At 40.6% G+C, this 13,767-nt stretch overlaps 1 protein-coding gene across 4 annotated transcripts in view; it reads left to right on the plus strand.

The window, feature by feature from the left end:
• Positions 1-454: 454 nt before the first annotated feature.
• Positions 455-13,767, plus strand: part of CBFB (core-binding factor subunit beta) — a 39,429-nt gene continuing 26,116 nt past the window's right edge. The window contains exons 1-3 of one of the 4 annotated variants that reach the window (XM_082232401.1): positions 455-1,169; positions 4,651-4,737; positions 10,345-10,461. In XM_082232401.1, coding sequence (XP_082088527.1) covers positions 1,092-1,169; positions 4,651-4,737; positions 10,345-10,461 — 282 coding nt within the window. In that variant the 5' untranslated portion in view covers positions 455-1,091. The remainder of the gene's footprint in view (positions 1,170-4,650; positions 4,738-10,344; positions 10,462-13,767) is intronic. The other 3 variants (XM_082232399.1, XM_082232400.1, XM_082232398.1) reach the window with 3 other exon arrangements.

Below are 13,767 nucleotides of genomic sequence, written 5' to 3' on the forward strand. Positions count from 1 at the left end.
TAGGTTTGGTAGGGCACCCCAGGGGTCATCCAGTCCAACCCCCTGCCATGCCGCAATCACAACTAAACAAAAACCCCTGACCGATGGCCATTCAACCTCTGCTTAAAAACCTCCCAGCGAAGGAGCAGGAACACCAAGAATCTCACAATATAACAACAATATAACAACAACAAATTGTAACAACGGCGCGATGCAGCGCGCCAGATCCACGGTGCATTTAGGGCAGGGAGCCCTCCTCCTCCTCCCCTCTCCTGAATGAGTGCTGGACTTCTGCCCCCTCCCCCCAGCCCTACTTTCTCCGACACGAGCACCAGTACGCGCGTGTACTAGTGATGGGACCCTCGCGCCCTCATCTAAACCCCAGGAAGAGGAGGCGCATGCGCGCTCGGCCAGCCCCGTCTGGAAGAAGGGGGGGGGAAATCCCACGCCGCGCGCTCCTTCGCCTTAGGAGCAGTTAGTTGTGAATGGTTGAGGGTGTTTGGCCGGAGTACTCCGGGAGGGGAGGGGCGAGAGGGAAGTTGCTCGCTCTCTCTGACTCGCGCGCGCGCTGCGAGGAGAAACCGGGAGGGAGGGAGGGAGGGAGAGAGACGCCGCTCCTTCTCCCTCAGTGGCTCCAGAGACGCCTCAGCGGGGCGAGACGCGACCGTTTGCCGCCCGCCCGCCCGCGTCGAGTCTCTCTTCTCTCTCCCACCCACCACCCACCCCTTTCTGGGTTGTGTGAGGGAGGGAAATAAAGACGGAAGCGGCGGCTTGAGGAGGGGAAAGAGAGAGGGGAGGGGGGAAACCCTCACAAGATATATATGTGTATATACAAAAGCAGTTGGGCTTCGTTGAAGCGCCGCCGCCGCCGCCGCGCCCTCCTCCTCCTCCCCTCAGCGACGGCGACAAAAGCCGGCTTCGCCTGAGGTGAACGAAGAAAGGCGGAGGTGGGGCTCGAGCGCCGCTGAGGGAGAAGCGGACGGTTCAGCTCAGTCAGTCGCGGCGGCGGCTCTCGCTGTTACTGCCGCCGCCGCCGAGCTCGCTCCTGCCCAAGACCGCTCGCTCGCTCACTCGCTCGCCGCCTCAGCCGCCGCTTCCTGCTCGGCCACACGATGCCGCGGGTCGTCCCGGACCAGCGCAGCAAGTTCGAGAACGAGGAGTTCTTCAGGAAGCTGAGCCGAGAGTGCGAGGTGAGGGAGGGAGGGAGGGAGAGCGCGGGGCGGAAGTGGAGCAGGGAGAGAGAGAGAGAGACGGAGAGAGAGAGACTCCGTGCCCAGCGGGCAGCCGGCCTCTGGCGGAGTCCGCCGGCAGGGGAGAGAGCAGGGAGCGGGAGGAAGGAGACGGGCAGGCGCCGCTGCTTCTCCGCCGGAGAGGGGGGGGGGGAAGGCGGCGGCGGAGAGGAAGGAGGAAACTTCGCGCCGGCGATGGCAGCGCTCTGCTGTCCTGCGGTGGAGTTTTGCTCTCAGAGAGGGGCGCGGGGTGGGTCGGTGGGTGGGAGTTTAATATCGCAGGCAGGATTTTAAAACAAAACAAAAAAACCAAACCCAAAACTTGGTCTTGGTTATGGGATGATGGGGGGTTCCTCGTGGCATGCACACGTTGGTGCCTACTTAATCCAGATTTATCCTTCAAAGGATTGGGATCTGATAAATCGAAGAAGAAAACTTGTTGCCCAGGTCCTCTCTTTGATAACTGAGTGACCCGTTTTGCAATGGTTACCCCTCTCTAGAAGCACCCACCCACCCACTCTTTTTTTAAAGAGAAGTTACAGCCCGGTGAAAGAGGAGAGAGGTGACATTTTGATGCCAACGGCGTCGTGTGGATGCTGTGAAAAACCTGCGTGCGTGAGCGTTGTTCCCACAATAAGCACCCGTTTGGAAGCACCCTTGGGGAGAGAAGCCACTCCCCAGGCAGCCCAACGCATTATTATTGTGTCGTTTAAAATGTTTTTCTTTTTTAAAAGCCCAGTTTTCAGGATACGCTGCCATCACAAGGTGATTTACAAGACTTAATACACACGTTAATTACACTTAATTAATTCAGTTTTTTAAGTAAATAAAAAAACCTCACTTTTCAATGGCAGGAGATACTGTATTCCCAGAGCAGTTTACAAATGTCAGTGATAGAACAGTTGCTGCCCTCAGGCTTATAATCTAAAAGAAGCAATCCAAAAGGAAAGGGAATTGAAAGGGAGGAGGGGGAAAAGAAGAAAATACATGAAAGCAACTTTACTTTGGTAAAAAAGCAACATCAGCCTTCCGCCCCCAAGTAACAGTACTATTGAACCAAACACAGACTTGACTGAAAGTGTCTTCAGATTATTATTGGATTTTTTTATAGTAGTAGCAATACCTTTTCAGTATTGCCTTTTGGAGGCAGTTCCAAAGATAGAGCCAGCACTGAGAAAAACCTATCTATCCCTGGTACTTTGGAGCAACCGACAACAGCAACTAGGGTTTTCCAATGATTATGTAGCAGGAATGCTGCCCCAACCCTAGAAAGGTCTAGGATCACATGCTTCAGGGTGGTGTGTGGTTACTGAACCCTGTTCAGGTTGCATGGGAAAGGGAGCGCTTACTTCCAAGTAAGCAGAAGGCAGGGAAATGCAGTCCTATATCTGTTAAGGCAGAGACCTCCTATACAGCTAATACATCAGAATGGGGATTACTACCAAATAAAGATACTAAAAGTCCTTATTGGGGTTATTGTGTGTGTGTGTGCTCTCCCTAACATCACTGGGGCACACGGATGGCCCTTCTTATCCTCTGCTCCACACCAAAAGGAAAAAGTGACCTCTATTCTCCTGCCACCTGCTTAACAACATGTAGTGTATTATATACCCTGCTTGTTCTTTGTAATTGATTAGGTGATAATAATGACTTGAATTCTGTTGCTAATATGGGTTACTAGCTACACATAAGTATGTGCTGAAAAAGAATGGGATGTTGTTCTTTGGACAGACTGGTGTATATTATCAGATAGTGACAATGTAGTTACAACTTATTTCACATAAGCGATGTTGAACATTTGTTGTCCAAAGCATGTAGTGAAAGAAGAAAAGGAAATCCACTGCTGTTAAGTTTCCCTGGTTTTGAGTGCAGGGGCCCTGGGGTGTGGGTATCGGCATGGAGGAGTTTAACAATTCATATGATTGTGCAGCTGCCATAGGATGCTATCTCTTTTGTACACTTTTGTCCAAGGAAATTTTTTTTTTGGGGGGGGAGTCCTGGATCACATGCATTTTTATGTCCCTAATCACATTTTCACACAAATATGTGGTTAAATAGTACTTTTATGCCCCTTACAATGTATGCTTATGTTAGGTAAAATATCAAATTATAATCCTTGTGTTGATGGGTGTGGATACATGCATGTAGAACATGGCAAAACAGTAGTTATTCCCCACTGATTAATTTTGGCTAAAGATTAATAACCTTGCATAGAATGGTTGCAGTGGACATTGAGTAGCTCAAATATTTCAGACTTTTTGTTTCCCTATAGCAAATGTGCTCAGTGCTAATTAGTTGGGGATACTGCCTTTTTTCATTTGTGAGGGGTATTGTTTTAAAGGAGAAAACTGGAGCGAACTCCTGTGTTGACTTATACAATACTCATTAGCATGGGATCTTGTGAACATGTTCCATATTCAGCGGTGGAGGGACTTCCTGAATTTGGAGCACATGTGGCAGCTCTTTATTTCCCCTTTCTCATGTGCTCATAGTGTCCGTATCTGGCATTTATTGCATCAGATGCTACTAATGCCATTAAAACTAGAAGTTCAGCTTCCAATTTCTAGGCTGGAGTAGTTCACACATACAAACCCTTGAATATCTGCTGCTGTATTTTCTCTTTTCCTTCCTTCTGCCCCAAAACTGAATGGTAAATTCTGTGCTGGATTGTGCATTCTCTTTTGTCTTGCTTTCCATTTGCTGCTGCATCTATGCATCATGATAATTCTTTATACATAAGTTCTTAACCCGAGGTACCACTGTATACATCCACATTTGCATTGTTTTCTTATATATAATATGCAGTTCACACAGAAATTGCAGGATCTGAGTGCAGCTCTACTAATTATTGTAATCTTGTTAAAGTGCTTGGAAGTGCACCACTGCAGTTTTGTTTTTCTTTCCTTATTAGATGCAAACTAATTGTGAAATATTTAGTGCCTCTCCACCATGAGCATTCTTTACACACATGTTCGTGGTGTTGTCGAGTCAGCTGTCCTCTTTGTGCCTTCTGTCCTTTCTGTGGAGCTGTTGAACGTACATGTTTAATGGTCAATACATCCTATCCCAAGTACTGAATTTTTAGAAGAGACTTTGTTTCATTCTTTGCCTGCTGCATGAACAATGTTGACATCTCTCTCCCCAATAACATTTCCTTGCTTGCCCTTTTCCATTTCATTGTCTATGAATATTTTGCTCTTAGCACTTTTATTCAAAGGTGGGCAAATACAAAGCTGGGGATCATAGTGTGACTTTTAAAATAATGTCTGAAGATGAATTGTGTACAGAAGTATTTCTTGGGGAGGAGAGCACCCTCTTCTCAGCCTCTCTGGAAGTAGAATATTGTATTCAATTTGTATCTGTGTAGGCTTGCCCTTATCTCTTTCCTGGCATTGTAGAGAAGGCAGGATTCAGGTTTTGATTTGGCTTGTGCTTATTGCAGATTAAATACACTGGCTTCAGGGACAGACCACATGAAGAAAGACAGGCCAGGTTTCAGAATGCGTGCCGAGATGGACGGTCTGAGATAGTAAGTATATATGCATGGATCCTATACATTGGTGAAGTTTACTTATGTGTCTTCCACTCTTCTGCTCTGGTCATCTTGGAGTCACAGCTAGTCTCACATTAAAAAAGCACAAACTGTTTAGATCCAATTTTCTTATGCTAGCAAGCCAGAATGAAATAAGTGGTCTGAGCTGCTAGGACTTACAGAAGGGGAAAACCCCTATTTTCTGTTGTCTTCAAAAATGTATAGGAATTTGGGAAGTACAGACTAGATGGCTAAAGCCTAGATCTAGACTGTAAAATGTTATTTGTTCACATATGGTCATTGTCCATGGCACTTGCAAGACCATTGGTCACCAAATGGTCATTCCATTTCAGAAAGGCTTTCATCCTGGCTGTTTGAGAGTGATTCTTACTGCTCAAGTTGAAAATAAAATTGACTAAACTTCCTTATTTCTTTAAATTGCAGGTTTATCGATTGTTTTTAGATATAAAATGCCTCAAATTACTAGGTGCTGTACAATAAATTTTGAAAAAGAGAATGCTGTACCTGCAGACTTACAATCTAATTTTAATAAAGTAGGAATTAGTGTTAAGAGTACATAGAAATAGAATATTCTGTGTGCTTAAAGGTGTCATACTCTACATTTATATACACTCACTAATGGCTATCTCAGCAGGAACATTTAAGTACTGCTGTTCATGAGTACTAAAAGCTGTTAAGAGAGAAACTCTTGTCTATCAGTATTTAGCATGCAGCTAAATACAAAAAGCTTTTTGGTGGTGGAAAACAGCAACAATCATATTTACCAATTTAGTTGTATTTTGTATTAGGTTTTACAGCTAAAAATATTCCTTTTGTGAGCTTGGTTATAGTAAAAGCTAATTCTTCATGTTTTAAAACTATGTTATACAAGGGAGTAGGTTGCTTGCTTATATCATTGCACTGTGGGATTTTGATGTGTTAAAACTGCCTAGAACTTAGTTTTACTTTACTACTTTCTTTTTTCTCTCCCCCTCCCCCCCCCCCGCTTTTAGTTTCTACTTATTTCTTCAATGAGACCTGTGTGCTCACTAGCCACTACTGGCTGATTTTGTGCAATGTTCATTTTCTTGAATTATGGCACTTAAAATATGACATTTTTGTATCCACCATTGTCTTCAAGTGCATTCTTTTTATGTGTAATGAAATTGGTAGAGAAAGTTCCATGTTTGAAGGCTGGGGTATGATAGGCAATAAGCACATGTGTTGTACTTGTTCTTCATAATAAGACAGCATACCCTTTAGGAGTTGTGGCTGCTGGGTCTGCTGCTGTGGACCTATGATTTTAAGTTCATAAATGGTCACAATTATTCTAGCTTGTGCAGTGCTACTGTTCAAACAACAGTATGATTTTTCTTTTCAGTTTGACAGAAACATTTCCATTGCAGCTGGTTCTTATGAGCCCCATCTGTTGTAACAAAAAAAGTAGATAGTTCCCTTATAGAGAAATTGCATTGATCTGAATCCTCTGATTTTTGTCCTGAACATGTTGCCTGTCTTTTTAGATCTCACATTGGATGTGTTTGGATGTTGCAATAAACCATTGCTTATTGTGATGGGGATGAGCCTAGGAAAGATCATGCACTTCCCCTCTTCTTAGTGCCTCTGGTGTAGTTGCAAGGAGGAAGCTTTCGTTTCCATTTTGATTAACTGCAAGTCACCATTTTGTCAACACTCAACAAACTGTGGTTAGTCTTAACTATAGTTTGTTAGAACCAAACCAACTTCATACCAAATCTTAGTTTAGGGTTTTGGATGAGATGATAAACTGTGTATAACCAAAAAATGAAAGTAAAAGCTGATCTCCTTATGACTAAGTTGGAAGAGAATTGAGAGAGCTGGAGTGTTCAAACCAGAGGCTTATGTACACGTGTTCCTGTCACAATAAACCATTGTTATAGTAACATCTGGTTTATTGTGATGTCCAAATATAGCCGTTATATTATTTTAATGGTGAAAACTAACAAGTAGAAAATGCTTGAAACTCATTCAGACTTAACAATTAATTAATTAAATTTCTAAACACCTTTCATCCAAGAACCACAGGGTGGATTACAATATAAAAACACAAAAAATAGATAACATAATAACCAGCAAAAAACAAACATATTTTGCTCTTGAATACCACATTGTTGGTCAAGCATGTTAAATTTTGCATAGAGTTCCATTAAAAAAATATATACCAGACTCTGCAAAAGCAAATAGTTAACATTCCTAGGTTTGCTGTACATTAAAATTACCTCTCACCATAAGCAGGAAGCTTTATATTTTATGATATCCTTAAAGTTCATGTGAAGCAGCCTTCTGTAACCTGGTACCCTCCAAATATTTTGAACTACAACTCAAGTCAACCCCAGTCATTATCGGCCGTAGTCGGGGTGAAGGGTGATGTAGTTGAAAAAAATCTAGAGAGTACCAGGTTGCAGAAGGCTGCATTACATCAAAATGAAACTCACTTATTTTTATAACATATCCCCAAAGCCACATAAAATTCTTCATGTGATAGCTAATGTAAAATTATACAGTAGATTAGTTTTATAATCTGCTCTAACAATATTCATAATACCTAGTACAATTGCTCATTGGTTCTCATGATAGTCATATTTATTTAAAAGTGTATTCATATACCGTATTTAATCCAAAGGTCTCAGTGTGGGCAACACAAGTTAAATAAGTTAAATATTAGTATAATAATCTCAGCAAAAACACAATATATCAAACAATATTCAGTTCAATGACCTCCAAATGATTACATAAAAAGCTATGACTAGGCCCTGAGCGTTATTTTGTGGAAGTACTAAAGATGATAGTTGATGGACCAAAGAGTGTTGCATTAATTAGGAGTGGTCACCATCATTCTTATATAATAACAACTGTGACCTACTCTTGAGCAAATTCTGCCATTGCCATCAGTCAAGCTTATGCATGATACGTCTATTCAAAGCTTCCACAGAAACATAAGGCAGCAACTTTAATAAGATTGTATGGGTAGATGCTCCTGCCAACCTAGCAGTTTGAAAGCACATCAAAGTGCAAGTAGATAAATAGTTACCGCTCCAGTGGGAAGGTAAACGGCGTTTCCGTGCGCTTCTCTGGTTCGCCAGAAGCGGCTTAGTCATGCTGGCCACATGACCCGGAAGGTGTATGCCGGCTCCCTCGGCCAATAAAGCGCCGCAACCCCAGAGTCGGTCACAACTGGACCTAATGGTCAGTGGTCCCTTTACCTTTATGGGTAGATGCTATTTGACTGACAGTCTTAGGCTAATATGTTAATTACAATTTTGTTGTTTTAGGGATAAACATCCAGACAATATTTGGCAAAATGTTACTTATTAGCAATTTATTCAATATCTCATTCATAGTGATTCTAATGTGACATTCTTGGCATTCAAAATACCAGTATATTTACAATACAGCTCATTTGTATATGTAAGATAATTGTATCAAAGAGTATATACACTATTAAATACTTTCATGCCACGTTTGTCCATGTCTCAAGAACCTTGAGAATCCTTGCAGGCTCCAAGCTTGTAACACATGTGCCTCATTTGGCAATCTATGTAGATTCTTGGGTGTGTTCCGATTCTGAGGCATGGCTCAATATTTAATCTAAATAATAAATAGCTTATGAACCTGATTGAAGTTACAGTAAGTGTGTCATTTTCTGTACTTGAATGAAATGATACTACATATCCTTGTGTTGAAACACTAAATTCAAATATTTAATCTTACAAGTGCGGACCTGCATCAAAATGTTGCAGTATATCCTCAGTCCTAAACAAGAATGCTTCAGTTCAAGACTCCAGCAAAGAGGAGCCATGTGATGTTGAGAGTTTGCAGAGCCCCTCCTTTTTTTCTTACCACCTTGAATCTTTCCTCCACAGTACTATATAGTAATAAGGCATTCAGAGCTTATTGCCAACCCCTAGCCCAAGTGCTTTATTGGCGTAGGTTTGGGGGTGAATATTATGCATGGAGAAGGATGCTTTTTAAAACAACATGGTATGCATTTCCCCCAACTCTAATGGTCACCTTTAGGATACAGGGGCTCAAATAGGCCAGAGCTCCTTCTATTTCTCTCTCACACACCCCTTAAATACTGCATGGCTCAGTCACCCTCAGTCATTGAATTAACTGATAGATTCACACAGACTACCTAGCACACCCACCTCAGCATCTTTTATGTCCCCTGGTGCAGAGATTCAATTATTTGAATTTGCTATTAGAGGGGTTATGTTTAACAAACTGGAGATCAGGAGTGTGACCTTTTAGCATTGAAATCTGTGCCCACCTATTCTGGCAGAGATTTTAGTGTATATTAGAATGCTTCTAAAGAGTTCTACTCTGTGCTCTTAATGAGCTTCCTAAAATGGATTTTGAAACTTTTTTGAAATTAGATGCCTGGTATGTATGGTATAGTAGCTATTTCACCTATTCCCTCTTTGTTGTGACCATATAATGAGGCATTATCGACTTGGTGTAGGATAGAATATTTCTGGTGGCTGTCAGATTATTAACTTGGGACATAACTTGAAAGTTTTATCATTAATGACATTTCTATTTTCTAGCCCTGTTAACTATAGCTGAATCTTAGAAAGAATTGCAGATTTTTGACTACCTTTCTATAACAGTCTTTATTGGCTGGGATCCATAGCCATAAATTTGAAAGGTGTTCAGTGTTTAATGAATGCTGAAATAATTAAAGAATGGCTGATACTTAAATGTGAACTTTGAATTATTATAGCAGTCAGTTCTTTAGGCATTGGGGGGTTCTTTTATCGGGTCACCACATTAGGAAAGTAGATGATGATGGAACAAAATATTAATCTCTTTTAAAAACCAAAATAGTGAATGTGTATTTTTACAAAAATCAGTGAGAAGTACACTCAAAATCAGGAACTGATTTAGTTGTGTTATTCAAAACAGTCGGGTTTTTTAGTTTTAAAAAAGACAGCAGCTGCCTATAAAGACTGGCTTCTAACAAAACTTTAAGAAATGCTCTTGGCTGCTTATCTGCAGCTGCAACGTTTGAATCAAAATGTTACTTTCAGTATCTATGTTCATTTCCCATCCTACTGCTGTACTTCCTCTAGTGAGTTTGTATGGTGTACATTAATCTTGTGTTTGTTCATTTGTTGCTGGCGATGGAGACAGCTTGAGATACATTTTCTTTTCAAATGAGAATTCACAAACCTTTGCTTCACATTATGTTTCCCTCATTATACAACTGTGCAGAGTTAAGGCTTTTTACTTATAAGTTGCACTTAAAATATAAGCACCCCTTAAAACATTCAAACCACTTAGTCAGACTTGCACTGTAAACCAGTATAGAATTTTCAGAAAGTAAAGTATTGATTATGTGTTGTATCTTATATCTGAGACAGCCAATGGCAAATGTTGTCAAAATGAAATCAGATGTTTGTAACTTAATATTTAAGAAAAATGATGAGTGCATGTTTTTTACTTTGAGCATTCTTAGAGCTGCTCAGCTTTAAAGACATAAACTGATGTAAAAATAAATTTCTGCCTGCATAATTTATGTAATGTCTTGCTCCCTGATCCTGTTTGTATTGATTTTTCTAAAAGGCTTTTGTGGCCACAGGAACCAATCTGTCTCTCCAGTTTTTCCCGGCCAGCTGGCAAGGGGAGCAACGGCAGACACCAACCCGAGAGTACGTTGACTTTGAAAGAGAGGGAGGCAAGGTAAGGACAAAAAGTATAGATTGTGGTTATACAGGTATATATCACAGTGGCTTTAAAATGTGAGCTAGAGGTTTATGATATAAAATGAACTTGTAATAATACACATTGATATTTCTTTATTTTTATGGTGGCCAGTTGTCTATTGCTTCTTTAAAACCATGCAAAATGTATATGATACTATTACCATATATGTTGTGTAAATATGGCAACAGTTTAGTGGCTCCTAAATGGATTTTGCAGTACGCCCAGGACCTCGGGAAGGGGAGAACATTTAGCACAAAGAATAGAATAAAATATCGCTACTGCTTTCTAATACAGTGGTACCTCAGGTTAAGTACTTAATTCATTCCGGAGGTCCATCTTAACCTGAAATTGTTCTTAACCTGAAGCACCACTTTAGCTAATGGGACCTCCCGCTGCCACCATGCTACTGGAGCACAATTTCTGTTCTCATCCTGAAGCAAAGTTCTTAACCCAAGGTAATATTTCTGGGTTAGCGGAGTCTGTAACCTGAAGCGTATGTAGCCCGAGGTACCACTGTAGTTTTCATGCTTTATAATAGTATTCAAATGTGTTAATTGATACTCTAAGGCCACCTAACATATAGCATTTTCCTAACGCAAATGTAGGAAGGTCTGTGTACAAAAAACCACACCATCGTGTGTAAGACATTTTTGGAATATGTTAGCATTCAAAAATAAATTAATTAAGGTATCCTTTGTCTGTACCCTTTTTCCTAGAGATGTAAAAGTCCAGAAAGAAACTGGATTCCCCCCCCCCTTTGCGGGGTTTCCCAGGCCTTCACATCTTTAGATTTTTGTACACCTGTATGTGAAGGAAAATGTATGAATCAGCCCTTCAAAGAGCACAGTAAAACTTATGCATCTCAAACAGATAAGCAGACAATGGAAAGTTGAAGTTTTGTGTGCATTTTTATAACTCTAAAAATAGATATTGAATTGTGTGTTCGGTTTTGTCTGCAATGGTGACATGCTGGCATATTGAAGAGTTTGGTATGGTCACATTATTCTAGATAAAATCTACACAACATGGAGTTGTTTAGATAGCCTTGGGCAAGTTCTTCTCATCCTAGTCTACCTCACAAGGAAAAACCACAACATTGTACCATGCATTTTAGTATTTTGGGGTAGGAAAACTAAATTTAAAAGGTAGATGTGTTTGAATATATTTTCCATTAGTTACTGTACAACAGTGGTTGCCAACCTTTTTGGGTCTGGGACACATTTGGAATTTTGAGGAAGTGCCAAGGACACTAGTCACAAAATGATTGCCAACAGGGGTGTGGCTTAATGCACAATGGCTGCTGCCTTCAGAAGAACAGGAAAAGAAAAGAGACGGGAACATAAAATGGTTCAAATATGAAGAACACTATGCAACTTTTTTTGTTAAAATCTTTGAAAAACTTCCTTCTTTTCATATGCTGTCTGTTGCTGGTGTGCTGCTGTAGATTAGAGATCGCAAATAAAAGATAACTGAATCCAGGAATCATTTTGAATTACTAAAGCCAGGCATGAACAGGCATGGCCACAAATAAAAAGATATACTTAATGCTGGATGGCATTAAGTAATTTTATACTATCTTTTTTCAAAGTAATTTTAGGAATGCACAGAAAATACACTCTACAAACATGAATCACCCTCGTACTTGAATGCCATTGTACATCTATTTCATTCATTCATCCTATGTCAAGAGGCAATACAAGTTCTTTATCGATAGCTGAGTAGATTTACAACACGTGGTGTGTTCTTTTCTATTCCTGGTTCAAACTTTTTTTGTACTGAACTGTACTGTGCTGTTTTGTTTCTGCTTTGTCTTAATGATGACATATATTTTAATTCTGTGCATTGTCCTGATCATGTTATAAAGGGCAGCCTAAAAATCTTTGAAATAAGACAAATGAATTTCCTTCAAGTTTTGCCTAAAATGAAGTTTAAATAGTGAATATAGGGCTTTCCTATATTTTGAGGAATTTTGAGGGAAGCAAAGCATTTAAATAATAGCAAAATATATTGAGGAGGAAGTCCTGCACATTTCATCCCAAAGGATTAAAAGAATGCTTGCTTTATGTTGCAAACTGGCAAATTTTAACTTCAAGTACAGAAATATATATATATTGACTTGAGGGCCTTCTGGCGGTTCCCTCATTGCGAGAAGTAAGGTTACAGGGAACCAGGCAGAGGGCCTTCTCGGTAGTGGCGCCTGCCCTGTGGAACGCCCTCCCAGCAGATGTCAAAGCAATAAACAACTATTTTACTTTTAAAAGACAACTGAAGGCAGCCCTCTTTAGGGAAGTTTTTAATGTCTGGTGCTGTACTGTTTTTAATATTCAGTTGGAAGCCGCCCAGAATGGCTGGGGAAACCCAGCCAGATGGGCAGGGTATAAATAATAAATTATTATTATTATTAGTAGTAGTAGTAGTAGTAGTATTTAATATGTAGTTATTGTCTGAGTATATAGTTGGATAAATAAAAGTACTGAAGCAACAGAAGCTTATTGTTGGAGGCTGAACTGGATGGAGCAGTGTTCTGATCTAGTATGTCTGCTCTTTCATACATCCTTCTCTCTATATGAATATATGAATATTTATGGCTCCTGGCTTTCTACATGGCTGTTGGACTGGTACAGGCTATGTATCTTGTACAGCAGGCTTCCCCAAAATGAGCACAGAACAGTCTTGGAAGCAAAGGTACCTGTATTTTCTGTGACACACCCATACTACTGGTTGTGCAAGTCATGTGAAAATACAGTTTTGGTATGAAGAGGTATTGTGGTTTGTGTCCTGAAATACTAAAACTGATAGATCTGGCTAGATGTACTGGCAGTTATGTGAGGATATAAGTGATAAGTCCTTGAGAAAGGAAGTGAGAGATTACCACTTTCTTGAAGTTTAACTCCTACTTCATTTCACTCATGGTAGTAAGGCAGTTCAATTCAGTTTTGTTCCTAGTAGTACTCTCTTGTTTGTATGTGTTATTCATCATCATCCCCAACCCACAATTGAATGCATATAGCATAAAAGACAAACAGGCAGCTGAGCTTGTGGAATAACCAATAACACAATGGCCAATACAGTCGTACCTTGGATCTGAAACGCCTTGGCTCCCAAACAAATCAACTCCTATTTTTCCGGTTTTTGAATGGTTTTGGGAGTCGAACGGACTCCTGGAACTTATTCTGTTCAAGAACCAAGGTACCACTGTACAAGCAAACTTTGGCATAAGGAGGACATGAAGATTTCTAGAGAATGCATTTTTTTGCTTCCGGCCTCCTTTCCTAAAACTTG

This window comes from Podarcis vaucheri (genome assembly GCF_965113315.1).
Source record: "Podarcis vaucheri genome assembly, chromosome: 7".
NCBI lineage: Eukaryota > Metazoa > Chordata > Lepidosauria > Squamata > Lacertidae > Podarcis > Podarcis vaucheri.